The 21,200-nt window shown below is 40.9% G+C and overlaps 1 protein-coding gene across 1 annotated transcript; it reads left to right on the forward strand.

Annotated features, from left to right (window-relative positions):
- The first annotated feature begins 3,585 nt into the window (after positions 1-3,585).
- On the forward strand, positions 3,586-20,661 carry RBM18 (RNA binding motif protein 18). Its single transcript, XM_079706829.1, has 6 exons — positions 3,586-3,611; positions 4,795-4,923; positions 11,753-11,879; positions 14,824-14,910; positions 16,611-16,696; positions 20,338-20,661. Exons 2-6 carry the CDS (start codon positions 4,811-4,813, stop codon positions 20,495-20,497), a joined length of 573 nt encoding a protein of 190 aa, XP_079562955.1. The 5' UTR covers positions 3,586-3,611; positions 4,795-4,810; the 3' UTR covers positions 20,498-20,661.
- Positions 20,662-21,200: the final 539 nt, after the last annotated feature.

Genomic DNA, 21,200 nt, shown 5'->3' on the forward strand with positions numbered 1-21,200 from the left:
TAGGTGAGGAACACAAAGTCCTAGTTTATCCACTGTCCCAGCAACCCCTACCAATCCAGCTGTATATTAGCTTATGATATGTAGACTTTTATAAATGTGGGTGTGCACACACGCAGGCCCTTGTTGTTTATAAAATACTTTCATGTGTTACCTGGTTTTCACAGTAACCAGGGTTGTGATAATCACCCACATTTTACAAATAAGCAAATTGATCTTTCATTTCCTTGAATACTCTTCCTGCTCCAGGGTCTTCAAAAATACTGTTGAATCTACTTGGAATGATCTTTCCTCACTTCTTTAATGAACTACCTCACACTTTTCTTTCAGATTTCAGCTTAAGCATCACTTCCTCAGAGGATGCCTTCCTTGGCTATCTCCTCTAGCTCAATAGGTCAAATGTCCTATAGCCCACTTTCATAGCACCCTGTACTTTTTCATAGCACTTACTTTAACAATACCAGTTAGTATTTGTGTAGTTATTTGACCATTGTCTAATTCCCTCCATAAGACTATAAGCAGTACAAGGACTAATCTATGGTTGTCTTGTTCACGGCTGCATCCCCAGTCCCTACCACAGTCCTGAACATAGGAGACACTGAATAAATATGAAGAATCCATGAGCGAAAGTCTATAAAGATTAAGTCCTTCCTCGAGGTCACAATGCTGGCACCAAAACTGAAATCTAAGCCTCAGACAGTAGGTCCTAGGCTCTACTTCCCACTGCTTCCATTAACTCTTGGTTTGCCAGATTTTTCACTTACAGATAATAGGGCATGTTCTCTAAATCCAGTGCCATGTGAAGGCATTTATAGTATCTGACTCTATGCAGGATCATGTCCCTGGCACAGCCAAAGGAAGGATGAGACACTTTAACAAGTGGAGAAAGAGCTTTTGCCTAAGAGCTAGGAGGGCTGGATTCCAATATTCCTATCTCATCACTCCCTGCCAGCCATCCTTTTTAGATTGATAACTACCCTGTATTCAAAAAGCACTTGTATAAGCTCTGCTGATGACCTGAGACTTGTATCAAGTCATTTTTTCTACCTAGGTTTTCTTTCCTCAACTACAAAACGAAGGGTCAGACTAGGTTTTCCTTCTTTCTAACTATAAAGCTCTCCAAGATTCTGAGAATGCGAGAGAGTGGGGTGACAGGAAAAAGGCATCAAGCTTAGAGAAGACCTGGGAAAGAGTGCTGGTTCCAGCACTTCCTAGGTATGTGACCTTCGATAGGTCAAAATCTCTGGGCCTCAATTTCATCTGTAGATGACAATAATATTTATCAGGGTTATCAGGACGATCGAATAAGATAAGAGCTGCAAAAGCACTTTATAAATATAGAAGGGCTATTCAAATGACAACTGTTTTGCCACTGGGCCGCACAGAGTAATGGTTAAAAGTTGAGGCTTTGGAATTTGGGCGCCATCACTCACTAGCCACGTGACCCTGATGAAGTTATTTCTCCGAGCTTCCCTTTCTCCAGCATGGGGGATTAAATATACCTACTCCCCTGGGAGTAAGGGGCGTGGGTTCGATACTTGGTTGGGGAACTAAGATCCCACATGCCACGCGGCCAAATAAATAAAGGGTCTGGACTTAATTCTATAAAAAAAAAAACCTACCCCTAAAAGATTGTTATGAAAATTAAATGCTCCAGCCAGGTGGCAAGCTACTAAGTAGCTGCCCCTATTTAGTAAGCCCCGCCTCCCATCCTGGAAGTTCCTAGCTGATGAGATGAGCCCCGCCCCCAGACTCGCTCTGATCAGCAGGTCCCGCCCCCAGCCGTAAAGGTCAAGCCGGAACGAATGGAACGCGTCCGGGTGTTCAGTCCCCCAGAGGTCCTTGAGTAGAGATCTCTGGCACCCGGGCCCCGCGCGCGCCTCGAGGCCGTGCCGAGGCCACTCACCAGCTAGCGCCCAGTCTACTAGGAAGACTCGCACGACTGCAGCGACGGCGGCGTCGCGGCGTCGTGACGTCACGGGGCGGGGCGGCGGCGCAGGCGTAGTGCGTCACGGGCGGCCTGGCAGCTGGCGGCGCAGAAGTGGACGCGTCTAGAGGGCTGTCTGACCGCGGAGTCGGGGCTTGCTTTGGGGGCATGAGCCGAGGGGACTACGCCGAGGTGACGAGGTGAGTCCGGCCGCTACGCGCCTCTGCATTTTAGCGCCGGCCCCGCTAGGGGCTCCCAGAGGAGGCTGCCCTAGAGAGACGGCTTTTCAGGCCCCGCCCCGGATTGTCCCGCTCCTGGCCCGGAAATAACAATCCGAGTAATGACCCATCGCATCTGGGAATTCGCGGCCAGGGATCGGAAAGCCGGGATTCCAGGCTTGACCCCACCGTTACCCTTAGCTTTTAGGAACAAGCGCCTGCTTCTCTGCTCCTCGGTTTCCCCAAATGACTGACTTCGTGGCTTCCAGGGTCGTTGTAGCTCAGCGGGGGAGGGGGTGTGGGCGGGAGCGTTTTGTGAATTCTGTGAATATAAGAGGTTGTCGCCATTGCGAACCCAAAGGATTTTGATTGTCATATGGCATCTTAATCACTTACCACACTTTACCGTTCCTCAAGAAGTGCTGTGCCGAGCTGTCACGTGTATTGTCATATTTAAGCCTCATAATAACCCTTGAGATAGGGATAATTATGCCCTTTGTAGGAAGGAGGAAGAAACTGAGGCTCCGAGTGGGGAAGTGGCTTGTTTCATTCATTCATTCAGTAAATACTGAGTACCAACCAGGAGCTAGGCAGTGTACTAAGTGCGGGGAATAGAATCATCAAAATAGGTAAGGCCCTGCCCTCCAGTAACTTACATTCTAGTGAGGGAAACAGAAGATAAAATAGTATGTGATACATTGAGCTGGTATTATGTGGAAAGAAAAAGGTAGCTGTCATAGAGACTAACAGGCTCTGCTCTATTAGGGAAAGCTTTTCTGAGGAGGGGACACTTAGGGGCAATCATGACTTTCTAAAGTCACAAAATAACTGGGTGCAAAAGCCAGGATTTGAGTGCCTCTCTTTTGGCCCCATATCCTGCACTCTTGCCACTAAAAATGGCTCCCTCGTGTGATACTATTTCCTGTTGGCATGAGTATCAGAAGATTTTATCATTCAAGTCTCATCTCAAATGTCATCTCCTATAGGTCTTCCCTTTCCACTAATTCTAAAGTAGCCCATCCCTAGACTTTGTCAAATCCCCTTGCTTAACTGTGTTTGCAGCACTTATCACAAATTACATCTTGATTATTTATTTTGCTTTTGTCTTGTCCTGCCCCTCTTCCAAGTATAAGCATCCAGAGGGCAGAGACCTTGCTTGTTCACTGCTCTGTCCCCAGTACCTACACACTGCCTGGAAAATAGAGGTTCTATAAAAATTTTTTGAATGAATGATCTGTAAGTAGAAGGAAAGGACAAAGTATTTCTCCTCTCCAGTTTCCACACCTGGGATTCTTTTTATGCCTGTTTTACCTTTCTCCCAGGAAGTAGGAGCAAGAGCTATGGCTTGTTCATCTCTCTATTTTCAGCACATTGCCCAGGGCTTAGCAGTTATTAGTTGCTTGTCTCCCATTATGGAACAGATGGAACATGTGAATGAGAGAGGAAGAAAAATACCCTCATGTGTGGAGGTAGGTAAACACATTTAACAAACAATTACCTTAGGGGCTGCTGTGTGCTAGCCTGTATAAGCTGTGCTGAGTTGAATAAGAGGTAATGGCAGTGTTCAGTATGTCGGCTGTTGTTACTAAGACACAGTTCCTGCAACACTGATCTCGGAGGCACTTCTGGTTTTACAGGACATGTTTTCTCTAGCAGGGAGTTCTAAAGTCTGTCACAGCCTGCCATCTTCCCAGCCCTTTTATTTTTCTTCCTCTACCACATCATACATTAAAGCTTTATTTTACATCTGTTGTGTCATTTTTGGTCTTCTCAGCAACTCTGAGTTATAAGCAGGGCAAGGTTTATTATGTAGAGGTGAGGAGACTGAAGCTAAGAGTGAAGTGACTTCCAATGGAAATGCCAAAATTTGAAACCAGGCCTTCTGACCGCAAGGTTTTTGGTCTTTACGTTACTGTCTGCATCGTAACCCTCATCCTCCTTTTGTGGCTGTGAGATGAGACATTTCAGGACCTAAGTCGGTAATAGTTTAAGCTAAAATTAATTGAATGCTTCTTAGGTGCCATGCATTTATTGTTCTTCATGGTTTTGGTGTATTAACTCAGTGAATCTGCATAGCTCTTTATTATCGCCATTTTACAAATGAGGAAACTGAGACACAGAGTGGTTAAGTAACTTGCCCACCATTACAGAACTAGTAAATAATGGAACTGGAATAACTACGGAGCAAGTTAGTCTCTTCTTCCCAGTGTCTCCCAAAATATTAGACATGAGAATAGCTAATTGATGACTTATTATTGTTCTTCCCCACCCATACCCTTAAGTGTCATTAAGACTCGCTTTCTGGTGGTTTCCAAGGCTTACTTTGGGTGACGGTTGTTGAATTGGAGTACCATGTAGTAGTAGAAACTTTGGCCTCCTGCCCAGCCAGCCTCTGGCTTCAGAAGAGAAACACTAGTTTCTACACACAGAACCACACCCCTTTCACCTTAAATGGAAGCTTTTGCTCTCTGGCTGCTGGAGGAGCTGTCCCAAGGGAACTGGTGCTGGGGCCCTGTTTGTGGAATAACTGAAGCCTTTGAAGGACTGCCCAGGGCATGCCCTCCTTGAATAAATGTTTGTTGAATTGAATTTGAAGTCTCATGTTCACAACATGTTGCTCCTTTCCTGTCTGAATGTTCACATTTCCTTTAGTATTTCGTAGAGATTGATGGAAGCAGAAACCAAAACTCTTCCCCTGGAGAATGCATCCATCCTTTCAGAGGGTTCCCTACAGGAAGGGCACCGGTTATGGATTGGCAACCTGGACCCCAAAATCACAGAGTGAGTCTAATATATTTTAATTCATTACCTACAAAATTGGGGTGCTTGTGGTGAGGATGTTCAGAAGAATTTTCAAGGGATATAGGCTATATTTTGGCCCTTTTATTTACGTTTTAATTATCTTTGAAGGGAATATGTTGTTTTAGCCTGTCATCTTGTCATTTTTCTTACATTTGGACTCTTCTACTGCATAGACACGGACTTGGATACCCTTTAAACCACATATTACTTGTTTTTCCTGCTTGCCTAAGATGTTCTCCTAATTTTCAACTCTTTCGAATCCTTGTACCCAGTGACTAGGAAATTATTTCCTAAAACCAGCCATGGGCATACTTTCGTTCCCCAAAATGAAGGAACAAGCAGAAGAAGTATCAGTATTTTCACAAAAAAGCAGAGAGGTACCACTTGACTCTAATTCATGTTAAGCAGCCATGGAACCAAGGAAAGTCAGAAGGAATCTTAGAGATACCCCAGTCACTTTGGTTTTCATTCATTCATTAAATGATTTGAGTGCCTACTCTGTGCCAAGTGCCATGCTAGGCAGTTTTCAAAGTTTCTAAATCTGAGGAGCCTTGTCTTATTAAAGTACAGAACCTAGGTATAAAATAAAAGCTCAGAGTTGCTCTGATTAAAGGGAGGACAAGGTGTACCCAGTGCCTTTGGGCCGCAGTCACCCTTTCTTTGGCAATCACTTATAGGACTCGTGGAGCACCCTTGAAAGACTCTGATATATTCCAGCTGTTTTATCCTACGGCAGAGGAAACTGAAGCCAAGAGATAGAAGTGCCTTGTCCATGGTGACAAAGCTCATTGAATTGTCTTGACTCCCCACTCTTTCCTTAGTGGAGTGAAATTTCTTAGCAGAGAGAATTGAGAGGTTTTTCCTTCCCCCAGTCGTTTGGTAGGGGCAGGTGGTGGTTGGTGGCAGGATAGCCAAGCGTGAGTGGATTGAGCCGTTTGGGGTCAACGCTTAAAGCAAGCATGGGTTACAGCCTCAGTCCTAGAAGTTACTCCCTGTGGAATAGTGTTAAAAGCAAGGAGAGAGGAAACAAGGGAATCTGCTTGTTGGAGTCTGGGGTGAGAGGAGGCGTATAACGGAGTTGGGATTCTGAGAGAGGAAAGAGATGTAAACTAACATATCAGGATCATGACAGAATGTTCAGTTGCTTAAACCTGCTCAGGCTCAAATTGGCTAAGTGTACACACTGTTGGATCCCTCTAGGAATTATGATGGTATTTAAGGTGTGTTGCCCCCTAATTATGTTACCTTGGTCACGAGGGCCCTTAAATATAGACTGTGCATTTATTTCGGCTCTCTTTATGGCTTACAGCTTTGAGGATGAATGTGTGAACCTGCCCGAGCTCTCAGTTAATGAGGGAATTAAACAGAGAAGCTGTTTCCATCATCTAAAACCCAGGCTGTGAGAGGATGCTTCCAAGAGTGGTTTCCATTCCCACCTCTTCTTGTCTGAATGGAAATCTGGAGTGTGGAAACAATGTTCATTGTTTCAGCTGCGGTTCCCTGTAATGATACTCTTGTTATAATTGTATCCTGCTGCTTGACAGGAAGGTTCAAATGGGCATCTGCCACCTCAGTTTATGTCATAAGTGGGAGTATGTGAATGTTTTCTTTAGTTAGAGCATTAACAGGAACATTGAATCAAAAACTCTCCCACTGGTATCTCTGCTCTTCTCATACCAGGACAAAGGTGGACATCCAGTACTAGACTACAGATCAGGGCCTTGCTGGCTCCACCTGTGACTTCCCGCCGCTGTATTACCAGAGATCATTTCTACTGTATTTCATCTATGGATTCCTTGTCTTAAAATATTTTCTCGATAAACAAACTGATTTATTAAATACCTTCTTAATGACATAACTACCAATTGTAGCTTATGGTTAGCATGAAATGCATAGTGTTACTTCATTTAATTTACTTAATTACAGCAAAGAAACCTAACATTATAGTAAGGTAGGTCTCATCTTGTAGAAATATGTGATTTTCTTCCAAGTTTTTGAAATACATAAACTTCTAGATCCTGTTCCTTTCAAGATGTAGGTAACGATGGACCTAGACTAATTATTAAAATACAGTCATTCCCAAACATTGAAGGGCTGCATGATGAAACTTGTGTGAACATGTGGTACCCAGCTTATAGTCCAATCTCAGAAAATATTATTTGAATCCAAACCTCTGAAGTTCTAATGACTCTTGACAAAAGTTTTTTAAAGAAAAAAACCTTTTCCACTCAGTTTTTCAAAGTTTATGTTATAATAATTCTATTCATCTTATGTGCGTGTGTGCCTGTTACTAATCTGAGTTGTGTTCAAGTTATAGTAGGATGTCCATCAGCCTCTTCTCAACAGAATACGCATTGCTGACCGACTGTCTAGCACCCTGGTACTCTGTTCACTTTGTAGTTGCAATACTGACCATTTTAGGACCATGTTACATGCCAGGAATATCTGTATAACTAAATAGATCTTAGAGATCTGGATTTAAGGGAATGATGACATACTCTTATTTATGGAGGTAGCAGATTCCAAGCCTATGTTCTTTCCACTATATTTGGATTCCTCTCAACTACGTTGTATCTCATAATTCTTACCTATAAAGTGATACTGTTCAACTAAATGCTCTGGAAATGTCTCCTAGCTCTAATATTTCATTAGTTCCTCTTATTTAAGCTTGCAACAGTCTTGTGAGGCAGGTAGAACAGACAACATTTCCCTACTTTATAAGTAAAGAAAGGTAGAGGGAGTTGACTCAGTTCACTTAGGTAGTTAATGATAGCACTAAGTTCCTGGCACCTCTTTGCACAAATATTCTAACAACCCCTGTAACTGGACAGTCATAACCTAAAGTATTCTATTCTAAGTTTTTCATTGTAAGGACTTCCTTTAAATGTTATGGGACCCAGTCTAACTGTAAGAGTAAAAACAACAACTTTAAATATCATTACTAGTGCCTTCAATAGAGGAGCTGAAAAAATTAATGTCTTTAGACATCTATTTTCCATACCATGGTTTCTTCTGAGAGGGTTAATACTGCTTTCTTTTTTAAATATTAAATGTGCTGTATAGAAAGCCAAATTAATAGCCACTGCGTTATGCATAAGGAGAAGCATGAGAGAGGACAAAGCCAGTAGAAATTCTAAAAGAAAGAACATTCTGGATGGAGGGTGAATCATAAATAAAGGAATATAAGTAGGAATAAGGAGTATTGTTACGGATGAGTCGAATATCGGGAAGACCTTTTTGACTAAAGGGGAGGTTGAATACTAAACGATAATGAAAATAGTAGTTGGAGAGAGAGAATGCTATCAGATTAAGACAGGATCTATAAAATTTATTCAGACAAGTTTGAATTTCACGTAGAAGAGACTCGTGGGTGTTTGGCGGGAGACCAACATCATGAAAGTGATGTTTTAGTAGGAAAATCAGACATCAGTATTTAGGATGAATAGGAGGGGCAAAGACTGAAGATGAAGATTAGCTGCGGACCTGCCATTAATATCACCTAGAGAGAGACAGTGAGCTTGGAGGCCACTGGGTGGAGTCAGCGAGATAAAGAAGGTGACTTAAGAGGAGCGGAGAGCTAAAGATGATCCTGACGTTTCTTGCCTGAGAAATGGAAAAGAATCATGTCCACACGGGCCAGCAGAATAGCTGGAAAGAGGCATAGTTTGTGGAGAGGAGGAGGTCAGGCCTGGCATTATTAAGTAAACTTAAAAGCAATGGAGAGCCACCTGGGTGGGAATGTCCTTCTAATGTAGACTTTCAGAGCTAAACTCAAGGGATTATAAATGCATGAGCATGTAAGAACAGAGTGTTTCCCCCTGAAGACACGCCCGCTTCTCTCTCAGCCCATTCCTTGTTTTTCCTCCATGACGTGTGCTGCTTCTCATGCTTTGGTTTGCATAAAACAGCCTTTACTATTTGCTTTTTAAAATTTGAAACAAAGTAAGACCATTTAAAAACATATGAGGCATAGAACATAAAGACCCACCACATAATAATTTCTGTAAGTTTATGAAAAAAATTTTCTCTAAAACAAATTGTGCATTAAAAAGAATCTTAAATGTCATTTCATTGGCTTCCCAGTACCTACAGCATCACATTAAAATTCCCTCCTGCACACAACATCTTTCCCAACCTGTCCCCTGCCTGCCTTTCAGCCTCTTCTCTTACTGTCTAAGAGCCCCCACTGTCTGCCGTTGGATCAGTCTTTTTCACCTTTATGTCTTTACACAGGGTATTCACTAACTGCCACCTTCCCTGCCTAGTTGGTCCTCTTCATCTGTGTCCTCACGTACATACCTCTGTGTGCAAGCTTCACACTTTTAAAATTGTTTGATTATATCTCTTTCTCCTCGAACCAGAATGTCAGGTCTTTGAAGACAGAGACTTAGTTGTATTCATTTGGATAGTCCAAGTGCCTGATACTACAATACTTGACACATTTGTAGGTGTCTGTCTTAACCTAATCTAATTCATATAGACTAATTCCCTCTGTGCCATTAGGCAGGAAGGCCATTTTAAAGACCCATTACAGAAAACACTAATTATGTTGCAGAAATATGTATGGGACTGGTGTACTAATTCTCCGGCTCCCGAAGGCTGCAGGGCCCACATTTCATTAAGTGAAGCAAGGCTCTGATGAGTAGCGAGCTCTCCCATACTTCAGCAGCAGATGAAAGTGCTTGCAGATGTGAAAGCAAGATTCTTCAGGCTTTTTTCACTATCAGAGCTTGCAGTCTCCATCTCCAGGAAGCAAAATAGTAAACATTTCATTCCTTTTGTTTCGGTGTTCCGATAATTTCAAGAAATTATCAAACAAGGAAAGAAATCCTGGAGAAGTTGAAAGACACGGACCTAAGCAGATGTTCCTGGAATCTTAAGGTCGCACTTCTCGGGCAGAACGCATTTGTTAGCTTTTCAAAGAATAATCTGTCGGAGTTTTTTGTTTTTTTTTTTTTCCCTGAGTAAATTAAAATTCATTTCCTAGGAAATGCCGATCGCCTTACCTTCCTGCTATTAAGCAGAATGGAGTTAATGAAAAGATGACCAGCCCACAGTAGCCCTTAGGTTGTTTTTTTAAAAACAGATATGACCCACCATTTATGGCAACTGGTGCAGTGTTGAGGTTTGAATGGGTATAGTAAGTGGAAGATGCAGCTGTGAATTAAAGACCCTGAGAGAGATTCTTCTAGCCCATCTGTGCACTTGAGAGACCCACCCCTTGCTGTAAGCATATTCAGAAAACCAAGTAAAACCAGAAATTTGCACTTTAGGTGTCTCCCTTTCCCCTGAAGAATCACCTCATTCATTCTCACCAGCAGTTGAGGTATCGTGATAGGATTTGAGAGTTTGGAAACTAGAGGGTTATGGTTGTTTTTTCTTTCAAAACAGATCTAAAGACCAGATTAATATCCACTGTATGCCTTGGGATCCTTGCACCCTGCCCCAGTATAAGACCTGTGTTATGTCTTCCTTGCTCCACTGTGTCAGGACCTGATCCAGGATAATGGGCTTGCTTGTTGATGTGCATTAGTCTCAAATTTAGTGTAGCTTATGATCCATTTCATATCTTTCTGCCTCCCAAAGGAGATTCTTACTCAAGAATAAAATCTTGATGAGTTTTCTCGTAGAAAACAATGTGAATATAAATGTGGCTGTAAAGACAGCTTTACTGACTCCCTGTGGGGTAGAATTCCCAGTAATAACAGATTTAGCATGTGGGCTGATACCTTTTTAGTATCACAGGGACAGCATTGTTTAGAGAAAGCCTTGACTCCATTTGAATAGCGTGGAGGATGCCAGGAGGAAGGCCAAAGGAAAAGGAAACGGGAGAGCTGTTGGTTTGTCTCACCCTTACATCAGATGACAGGAAGTCGGAATTGAGATTGGCCACAGCAACCTGTTAAGGCCACATCTGTTTGAATAACTTAAAAGCTCTATAGAAACCAAGTAAGTTTTAGAGAAAGGGATCCAAGAAGAGGGTGAGGGGCAGAGTGGCAAGCTAGAGCTTGGGATAAACCTCCTGCCGGGAGTAAATGCCTTCCTTGGCCAGCTAGATTCTTTATTCAGCCACACTCCAGGGCATAAATCGTATTGAAGCAACTGAGGTTGGGTAGTGACCTGCAGTGGGGTGATTTATAGGACCGGCCAGGTTCCCCTGCCTGTGTGAGACCAGCCTCCGTCACGTTGCGGTTCCACGTGGTCCTGTCATTCGGTCACATCAGGGATGGAAACTCTCAAGCACTTATGGAAGTGCCACTAGCTGTGGTTTGGCTTTTGGCAGAATTTGTCTCAAGTGCAATTTGGGGCTAATGATTAACTGTGAAAGCTAATGGGGAAGTCTTCCAGGATTGTTTTTTTGTTTGTGTGAATGTACATGTGTTACTTTGTTTATTTTTGAGGTAGGGTTGGCTTTTGCATTTGGAGTGTGGGTGTGTGTTTCTGATGGAGTTGTAGTTATTCACAAATACTATTTCATTGCCAAGAAATTGAAAATAAATAAATCGACACTATTTTTGAGCTGTTCTCCAAAAGAAAAACAAATGGTGCTTGTGGGCCAGACAGCTGTTTGTTAGGTGTGGTTTTTTTGTTTGGTATTTTTGTGTTGGACAGACACATAGCCATGACAGTTCTACTTCCCATTCCAAATAGAGGCAAACAACTCTGCCAAATAAACTAACACGGCAGTTTGGAGGAAGGCAGGGGGCAGTGATGTGAGATTTTATCACTGGGGTAAATTATCTCCTGCTTTTATCTCGCAGGCTGACCAAATTCCCAGAGTGTCTCAGGGGCTGTTCTTTCTCCATAGATACCACCTCCTCAAGCTCCTGCAGAAGTTTGGCACGGTGAAGCAGTTCGACTTCCTCTTCCACAAGTCAGGTGCTTTGGAGGGACAGCCTCGAGGGTACTGTTTCGTTAACTTTGAAACTAAGCAGGTAATTGAACTTCTCCCCCTTTCCCAGTACTTATACTCTCATAATTATCTGTGCATCCCTCTTGACTACTAGAATAGTGGTTCCTTGTGGGCAGGAGCCATGTCTGATTCATCTCTGTGTGCTGTGCTCTGAGTCCTAAAGGAGATCCTCGGTAAACAACTGAATTAGTGAACAGCTTTCAGGGTCTAACCTCCCCAGGCTGGCAGTCTCAGGCAGCTGACCTACTTTTCTGTCCAGATGCTTTGGGATGCCCACATTAAGCACATGGACATGCCCCTCCCTGTTCTCTTTTGTTTGTTCCTTTAGTGGCTGGCCAACAAAGCCTCCTTTTCTTTCAGTAGTTTTGTCCCGTGGTGCAGAAGCCCTCCCTGTCTGTGGTGAGCCGCCCACAAACTCTCTTTTATTTTTATTTCTTAAAAATGTATCCTTCTTCTCAATGTCTCAGAATAAATGTGGACAAATTTGAATTTATACAGAGAAAGAGAACCTCCAGCTTCAACCATGATGTATCCATGGATCCGTATTAAAATTTAGTCCTTGGAGGGGACATGCATTGATAAAGGAATTGAATTTGAATGTTATTAAATATGGGGACAGTGCTTATAGCTCTATAACTTTATTAGTTATGTGTGAGAACATTGCCTAGTTATTGTTTTATTAATAATAATTGTATTTGGATGTTTTTCTTACTGTAAAAGTGATACCTGTTTCTTACAGATGAAAATATAGATAAGTAATTTCATTTATTAGCCTAAAACCCAGAAATAATCAGTTTTTAATATTTAGTTGTATATCTTTGTAGTCCCTTCTTCTTTCTTCACATTCATACACACATACACACACACACGCACACAAACACATGTACACAATTAAAAAAAAAAACATGTGCAGCTTATAACACAGAAACAGAATCATATATCCTATTTACCACTGAAAGAAAATTAAAATTTTTTCTGTCATCTAATACACATCAAGATAACATTCTGTATCATATCGTGGTTTCACTGGTGTAGCTGTAGATATATGTAAAAATTCACTGATCTATATCTATAATACATTTTATTATTTAGACCTCAGTTTAAAAACTAACCAGTGTCATCTTTGATGACTGCATAATATTTTATTCTGTGAACATATGGTAATTTACTTAACTAATCTCCACATGTGTCAGCAGTGCAGTGAACATCTCTTTAGCTCTATGTACATATTTACTATATTCATGGAAATGGAGTGGTGTCACATAGGCCACAATTTTTTTTTGTAATATGACTGCCAAATTGCCGTCAAGAAGTGATGTGTCAGTATGTTCTGAAACTGAGAGTGTCATTTGTCCTTACCAGTGATGGGGATTTTTTTTTTTAATTTCCCCTAATTTTTGCAAACGTGATAGGCAGTAAGTGATTCATTATTGTTCTAATTGTTCAAGGTTTGTTTTGAGGGAACTGAAAACGTGCTCTATATAGTTAGCATTTTAAAATACTTTATTCTTTCCTAATGATAGAGCACGTTGAGGATTCTTACAGACAGCTAAAATCAGTGGTCATGTTGAGGACGGGTGCCGGTTTAAAGACACTAAACTCGAAGTCACAAAGCCTGTTATTTCTGAGTCTTTTATTTATTAACTTTGGGCAAGTCTCTTTAACTTATTTTGACCTCAGTTTTCATCTAAAGGGATTAAAAACACACACCCTCCTTACCTTTTAGGAAGTTGAGAGAATAGGTGAGGGTTTATATGAAAACACATTTGGCATTTAATAATATTGTTGGATACATGAATTTTGAAACAAGTTACAGAGACGGGAAATTATTTTTTAAAACATTTATCACCTGCTGGCATCTTAGGACTGTTGATGCTACAGAATTAATGGAGAGTGTCACGTAAATTCTAATTCACTAAGTGAAACTTAAGAATAAAATGTCTCATCTGTCCTAACTTTGCATGCCATAGTGAGGCAGGGATGCCAGTGATGAACACTTGACACATAGTAGGTACTCAGGTATTTGTTGAATGTCATGCCGGCAGGATCCAGAGGAATAAGAGAGTCACTGGGAAAACCAGACTGGAATGTCCTACACTGAGCCTCAGACTCTCCTTGTTCCTCTTCCTGTTCCTTAAGGGCTTCTTCACTCCCAGTAAACGTGGGTTACGCTTGGCCAAATGCCTCATGGATACAAATGGAGCAGAGAAGGCTTGGCAGGATGGAAAAGTACAGCCAGGCTTCCTGGGAATGTCCTAGAGTGCCTATTACCCAGCCTCAGGAATTCCTTTCAACCTCTTTGCTCCTATATCTGATGGGGAAAGGGTCAGGGAAGTTGTGGCTCTGAAAACCAGGTGCAGAGATTAGCCCACAGAGATACCTTGCTCGTAGTCTCTTTGACTCACTCCTGCTTTTTCCGGCCTGGTTTCCTTCATTCCCATATCCTTTGAAGCCATTACTGTTTCTCACTTTGGATTCAGGGAGTATAAGCCCTAGTCCAGGATATAGTTTCAGAGTCCCTGGGGGAGTACAGTTTCTTGACATAGTAGGTGCTACTCTAACTAACAGAAGTATGTAGAAAGGTATCACCCAATAGGCAACACAATGGTCAGCTAATAAACTGCCGTTGGTTGAGTGCTTACCATATGCTCCATGCTCTACATGTGGTCTTTGACTCCTCACAACCACTGAGGAACAAGCAATGTCCATATTTTACAGGTGAAAAAGATAATATCCAGAGAGATTAACTGACCTGCTAAATATTACGCTGCCAGTAAGTGGCAGAGCCAGGATTTGAATTTTTGTTTGACTGAGATTGCAAAAACTCATACCCTTTTTACTATTCTGCCTTTTTTTTTTTCTTGTAAACCCTTTGCCCCTTGTTTAACAAAACAGTTAGAAATTCAGCCATCAAAGCTGGTGAGGCATTTGAATCTTTGACTAACATTAATCCCTTTCCTGAACAGGAAGCAGAACAAGCCATCCAGTGTCTCAATGGCAAGCTGGCTCTATCTAAGAAGCTGGTGGTGCGATGGGCACACGCGCAAGTGAAGGTAAGTCTAACAGGCTAGAAAGACAGCATCAGCTCATCCTAAATGAATCTTCCGAAAGATAGTTGTCCACTTGCCCATTTGCATCCAAGCCTCTGCACATCTGGAACAGTCATACTCTGGTCTCCTACTTGTATTTACCATGTGTGTTGCCAGATTTTTCTTTTGAGAAACATCTCAGGAGGGATTAAGTTCCTTCGTCGTTTCTCTCCGCATACCCACAGATTCTGTTTTTGATTGATTCTTCCACGTGACTGATATGTATACTCAGACCTCTATCATTTTTTTGGTGGGGGTTGTTCTTTGGAGGAAAAAATGTATTTATTTTTAAAATTAGTTGCTTTAGGCGTTTTTAGACTCTTCCCAGCCTCTCAGTTCTTTGGAGAGTTTAAATTGTTTATTCTAAATGCTTGCGAAATGGGTAGTTTGTAAGAGTGCTTAAAGCACTGACATTTCCTTACTCCAGAGATTTTAAGAGTTATTTGTGGGACTTTGCAGTGTCTGTATTGACTCCAAGGCCCAAGCAGTGGTGAACTGCCGTGTTCATCTCCTAGTTGTTCTTTTGGGAAAATGCACTGGAAAAGCTACAACCACTTTAAAAAAAAAAAAAAAAAAAAAAAAAAAGAACAGTCTTCTGTTACAGCCAGCACAGGTGAAGTATGTGCACTGGAGTAATCCCCAAAGTTGATTCTTTTCCTCGTGCAGTGTGGTCTTTACAGACCTGCCTGCAAAAAGATTTGTGACAACTAGATTTGGAGCCTCAGTCTTTAGCTAAATGAGCATGAGTTTTGATCAGAGACTGTACCCAACAAGCTTCCCAGTAAAGAGTCACAGAAATAAGACATTTGAGTTCAGTGTCCAAGCTGAAAAACAGAGCTCAGACCCTTTGGATCTTTATGAGTATTCCAGGTAATCACAGAGCCTTCTCAATTTCTAGGACCCATTGCCTTAAAAATAGAAACAGCAAAGAGAATTACCAAATGCTTTTTTACTCAAAAGAAAATCAAGTCTCATTTGCCAGACTGGCTGTCATTTTCTCATTCTGCATCTCATTGAAAAGACACGCAAGAGAAATAAATCATCCTTCGTTCTGTCTTTCATTTGAGAATCTCTGTGCCCTGCAGTTCTCTTCTCCTACACGTCTTTTCGACCAGAGGCTCCTGATTGCTCTTTAATATTGTATTTACCTTTTAAAAGAAGTATATAATTACCTGACATCAAATAAACTACTCTTCCTGGAGAATGGTTTCTATATCAGTGGCTGAAAGCTGTTACTACTTTTCTTCTCCACTTAGACCTGTTAAGAGTTGAATGTTATGGTTGGTACTTTGCAAAAATCTAGCAAAATTTTAAAGTGCTTGGAATAAATATTGTAAGAGGTGATGTATGACAGAGTAAGAATGTGAGAGGGCAATCCTGCTGTGTGTCTGTATCATCTGCAAATCTAAAGGCTGAAATTCTTTCCCTACCAAATAAGGAGGACTAATGGCTAGATGGGAAGCCTCTTCTAAATTTCTCAGTTTATAACTTTTAGGCCAAACCTGTCTGGACGTCTACATTAATTCTAAACATAAAGCAGCCCTAAGATTGTCGAAAAATAATCTAACGATACACGGATGGGATTAGGATTTCTGAGCACATGCACTGCAGTAGAGGGCTGGTTTCTGCCCAGGTGAGGTAATTTGCCTTTTTCTTACTTGCAGAGATACGATCATAACAAGAATGATAAGGTCCTTCCAATTAGTCTTGAGCCATCCTCAAGCACTGAGCCCACCCAGTCTAACCTAAGGTAAGAAAGTGTACTCTTAAGAAGACGCAAGCAGGTATGCAAGAGCTTGAGCCATCTCTTCATTCTAACCTTCATTCCCGTTCTAGTAAACCTTCAGACTCTTAATTTAGAGTGGAATCTACTAACTTTTGACACGCTGAGAAGTGTGTTCAGTTAGTCTCCAGAATATATACATTTCACCTCCTCCCGTACCCCTAAGAGTGTGTACCAGCCATTTACAGAATTCATACATTCAAAAGAGGCTGGGTGTACTTACCATGTACCTGCCATTATACTTGGCACTGGGAATACAAAGGTAAAGTAGATTCAGTCCTTGCCATAAGAACAGGCATTTTAATAAGGCCTTGATTATCTTCAGCATTTGTCATTATACACGAATTCCTCCCCAACTATGAGTTCCTTTATACACAATTTGGGTTTGTAGCACTTTAATTTTATCTACCATTTCAGCAAATATAACAGTTTTGGTTCTAGTAAGTACAAATTATCATTTCCTTCCTTGGAGTTAATTCAAAACAGAAGGAATTGAGGGTTGAGTAGAGAAAGCGGAAGTTAAGTAGATGGGTGAGCAGAAGTAGAGGGGTTTACTTTGCATCGTAGCCTAGGGAGAAATGTTAACAATAACAAAAGCCAGGATTTATTGAGCTCACTGTGAAGCAGGCTCTGTGCTAAACACTTTACATGCCGTATGTCATTGAATTATAAAAATTCTGGTAAAAGTACAGTTGTACTCATTTTACAAATGAGGAAACTGAAGTTTAGAGAGGTAAAATATCTTGGCGAAGATCACGCAGGTAGCAAATAGCAGAGTCCAGATTCAAAGACAGGTTTACTGGACTTAAAAATTCAGTCTTTTAATTACTGCTTTAAAGAAACTCCAGGCTGTAAATGCAGGACTACTGTTCTAAAGCCTGTTCCAGGGGAGGGGAAGAAGATATGTGAAAGATCATCAGTGTTCCATAAGGATCAGAAATCAACATGTCTATATGGGGAAAGAATCTAAAAAAGAGTGGATATATATATATATATATATATATATATATATATATATGTATTTGTATAACAGATTCACTTTGCTGTACACCTGAAAGTAACACAATATTGTAAATCAATTATACCCCAATAAAAATGAAAAAAAATCAACAATGTCATAAAGTCAGGAAAATGATGCCTATTCGGACAGAGGGCCAGACAGGAAAAAAAAAAAAACTTTCCTGTATATTTGCACCAAACAAAACAGATGTACAAGCATCTCATTAAACTGCAGGGGAAGGTGATCCTGAAATGTTTTCAGGAGCGATAAAATTGGTAAATTAAAATTAATTTTATAGTTACTAATTTGTCTAATATCATTGATATTTCTTAATTTCGTGCTGCTTTATTTTATACTCCCAATTTTTTTTTCCCCCTAACCAATGACTTCTGTAGATTCATAGGGAACTTATTTTGGCTATCCTATTTTCCCCATGAGATTAAACCTCCTTGATCACAGATTGGTTTCACGGAGGTTTTCATAAATCTAACTCCTGTTAGGAAGGGATGACTGCATCTATGCTTGGTGATCTCCGTGGTACAGTGAACATGTCCTTAGTTTCTTATTTTCACTGTTTGCTCTTTTTACTAGATAATCTAGCCTGGTGTTTTCCATTTATTTTTTAATCCAGAGAACCTCAGTTTACATCTTTCGATTAACATCTATGCCTAATTAGAGAAGGTTGTTTTCCCTGTGACTCATACAGAATGAATGGCTGGCTGTTAATTTTCCATTAATGGAAAAAGGTGCTGGAATGCATCTCAGTGAGACCTCAGGGTTCTTTTTTATTGCAACTTAGTTTTTTAATTTTACGTTGCCGATGTAAAGTCATGAGTATGTGCAGATGTATGCCTTTTGAGGATCTCTAAAAGGCCACGTGCACATTCCCTCCCAAGTTTCTGTCCCGGACTGTAGACCATTGACAGCATCAGAATGGAAAATAAAGGGAATCGTGGGCCAAAAGATACTCTGCCTAAGTGCTTTGCATTCTGGTCCAGGGATAGCAGTGACCTTGATCAGAAGGGAATTCCTCACAACTTCTGCAGTGTCTCCTCACCCCTTCTCTCTAATACATGGCTACTCAGCTCCCAACCTAATGGAGAGGAAAAAGCAAGGGCTTTGATGATAAACTGGGCTTGAATCCTGGCTCCACAATTTCTTAGCTGTGTGAACCTTGGGTGAATCCCCACCGCTATGCATTTGTTTATCTGTAAAATGTGGATCAAAACCCTTGCAATATTGTTGCAAGGATTAGAAACAATATAAGTAAAATGCTGGACCACTGCCTGGCTCATTGTAAGCACTCTAAATGATAGCCTAAACACACATTTGTCAGTAAACAGGGACTTTGTAGGAGTTCCAGGATTTTTTTCCCATTATTATTTAGTGATTCAGAAGGTGGTACAGTATAATAACTCATAGTATGGCTCTGGAGTCCAATTGTATTCAAATCTCAACTCTGCCACTCACTAGCGGTGTAACACTAGCTAAGTTAACCTTTCTATGCCTTGTTTTCTTTATCTGCAAAGTGAAGAATATAACGTACATGAATCATTTCTTCCATTTTTTCTAATTGTGGTAAAATATGCATAATATAGCATTTACCATCTTAACCATTTTTAAGTGTACAGTTCAACGGTATTAAATACATTCATAATTTACAACCAGCACCACCATCTGTCTCCATAATTCTTTTCCTCTTGTAAAACTGAAGCTCTACACCCATTAAACATTAACTCCCCATTCCCACCTCCCCCAAGTGCCTGGCAACCACCATTCCACTTTGTGTCTCTGTGATTTTGACTACTCATTTAAGTACCTCATGTAAATGGAATCATACAGTATTTAACTTTTTAACGTTTGTTTAACTTAGCGTAATGTCCTCCAGGTTCATCCGCATTGTAGCATATGTATATACCATATTTTGCTTATCCATTCATACTTCGATGGACATTTGGGTTGCTTCCACAGTTTATTGTGAATAATGCTACCATGAAAAAAACAATGCTACCATGAACATGAGTGTACACATCTCTTCCAGACTCTGCTTTGAATTCCTACACAAATTATTTTTGAGTGCCTACTATCTACAGACACTAAGGTGCTGATCAGTGTTGGTGTCTGAGGTTTAAATGTAGCAATATGCAAAGTACTTCTAACAGTGTCTTACAGAAAAAACTTAATAGATGGACCAGACTTGATCTCTTTCCTAAAATGAGAACATTAATTGTTTTTATATGTGTTTTCTTTTTTTTTTTTTTTTTTTTTTGCGGTACGCGGGCCTCTCACTGTTGTGGCCTCTCCCGTTGCGGAGCACAGGCTCCGGACGCGCAGGCTCAGCAGCCATGGCTTATGGGCCCAGCCGCTGCCCGGCATGTGGGATCCTCCCGGACCAGGGCACGAACCCGTGTCCCCTGCATCGGCAGGCGGACTCTCAACCACCGTGCCACCAGGGAAGCCCTTTATATGTGTTTTCTATGAAATGCTTGCATGTTTGTGTTTGAGTATCTTGTTGCTACTCTGATATGCTTAAGAGGCACAAAGAAGATGAAAGACACAGGTATTCTCTGAATGTACCCACTCTGATCCTCTGCTGTCCTTTTTCCAGTGTCACTGCAAAGATAAAAGCCATTGAAGCAAAGCTGAAAATGATGGCAGAAAACCCTGATGCAGAGTATCCAGCAGCACCTGTTTATTCCTACTTCAAGCCACCAGATAAAAAAAGGACTACTCCTTATTCTAGAACAGCTTGGAAATCTCGAAGATGATGGTTATGAATTACCATAACAGCAAAAGCAAATTGGTCTCCACACCTGAAATCCTCTGCCTTTGTGCTTGTAGCTGTGAATGGTACTATCCGACAGAGCACAGTCACGTGTTAGAATTTGGTAACATAACGTCTTTGGATGTTCTTATGGATGTTTCTTCCCTGAAGTATGTGTGGAATTGAGCATCATCCAGAATAAATAGGATTGTATCCAAAACTGTGATTTGAACACTGAGATGCTCTAGTTGGCTGGTTTGTTTGGATTTGTAACTCCAGAAACATTATATAGTGTGCCAGAGAGAAAGGCAAGCATAAAAAATGTTACTATTTAAATCAGGAAACTTAAGTTATTAATATCCGTCTTAAAAAAAAACAAACAAAACATTTTTCTGTACTCAAGTGTCTTTACAACATAAAGAAGAAGTAAAAGACAGGGACGGAAGTGAGAGATTTTTGAATCATGTTCAGAACTGCTGTTCCAGAATTCTCTATGGAAATCCCTCCAACTGGACTAAAAGAAAAGGTTCTTGGCAAAAAGAGCTGTTTCTTTGAGCAAATGTTGTGGTAATTTGTTTAAGAATTATGCTTATTGTTTCAAAATCCCAACTAGGAAAACATGGTGTATATCTTAAAAAATTGTTTGCATTGACAAAACTGTAGAATGAAATTTAGCTTTTTTTTTTTTTTTTTTTTTTGGCGGTACG

This window comes from Hyperoodon ampullatus, assembly GCF_949752795.1.
Source record: "Hyperoodon ampullatus genome assembly, chromosome: 6".
In the NCBI taxonomy this organism is placed as follows: Eukaryota; Metazoa; Chordata; class Mammalia; order Artiodactyla; family Ziphiidae; genus Hyperoodon; species Hyperoodon ampullatus.

Excerpts from the sequence above, each read along its gene's own strand:
- RBM18 (XM_079706829.1), top strand. The coding sequence starts at position 4,811 with ATGGAAGCAGAAACCAAAACTCTTCCCCTGGAGAATGCATCCATCCTT. Across the intron at positions 4,924-11,752 it reads CTGGACCCCAAAATCACAGA|ATACCACCTCCTCAAGCTCC; the intron begins GTGAGTCTAATA and ends CTTTCTCCATAG. Across the intron at positions 16,697-20,337 it reads CCCACCCAGTCTAACCTAAG|TGTCACTGCAAAGATAAAAG; the intron begins GTAAGAAAGTGT and ends TCCTTTTTCCAG.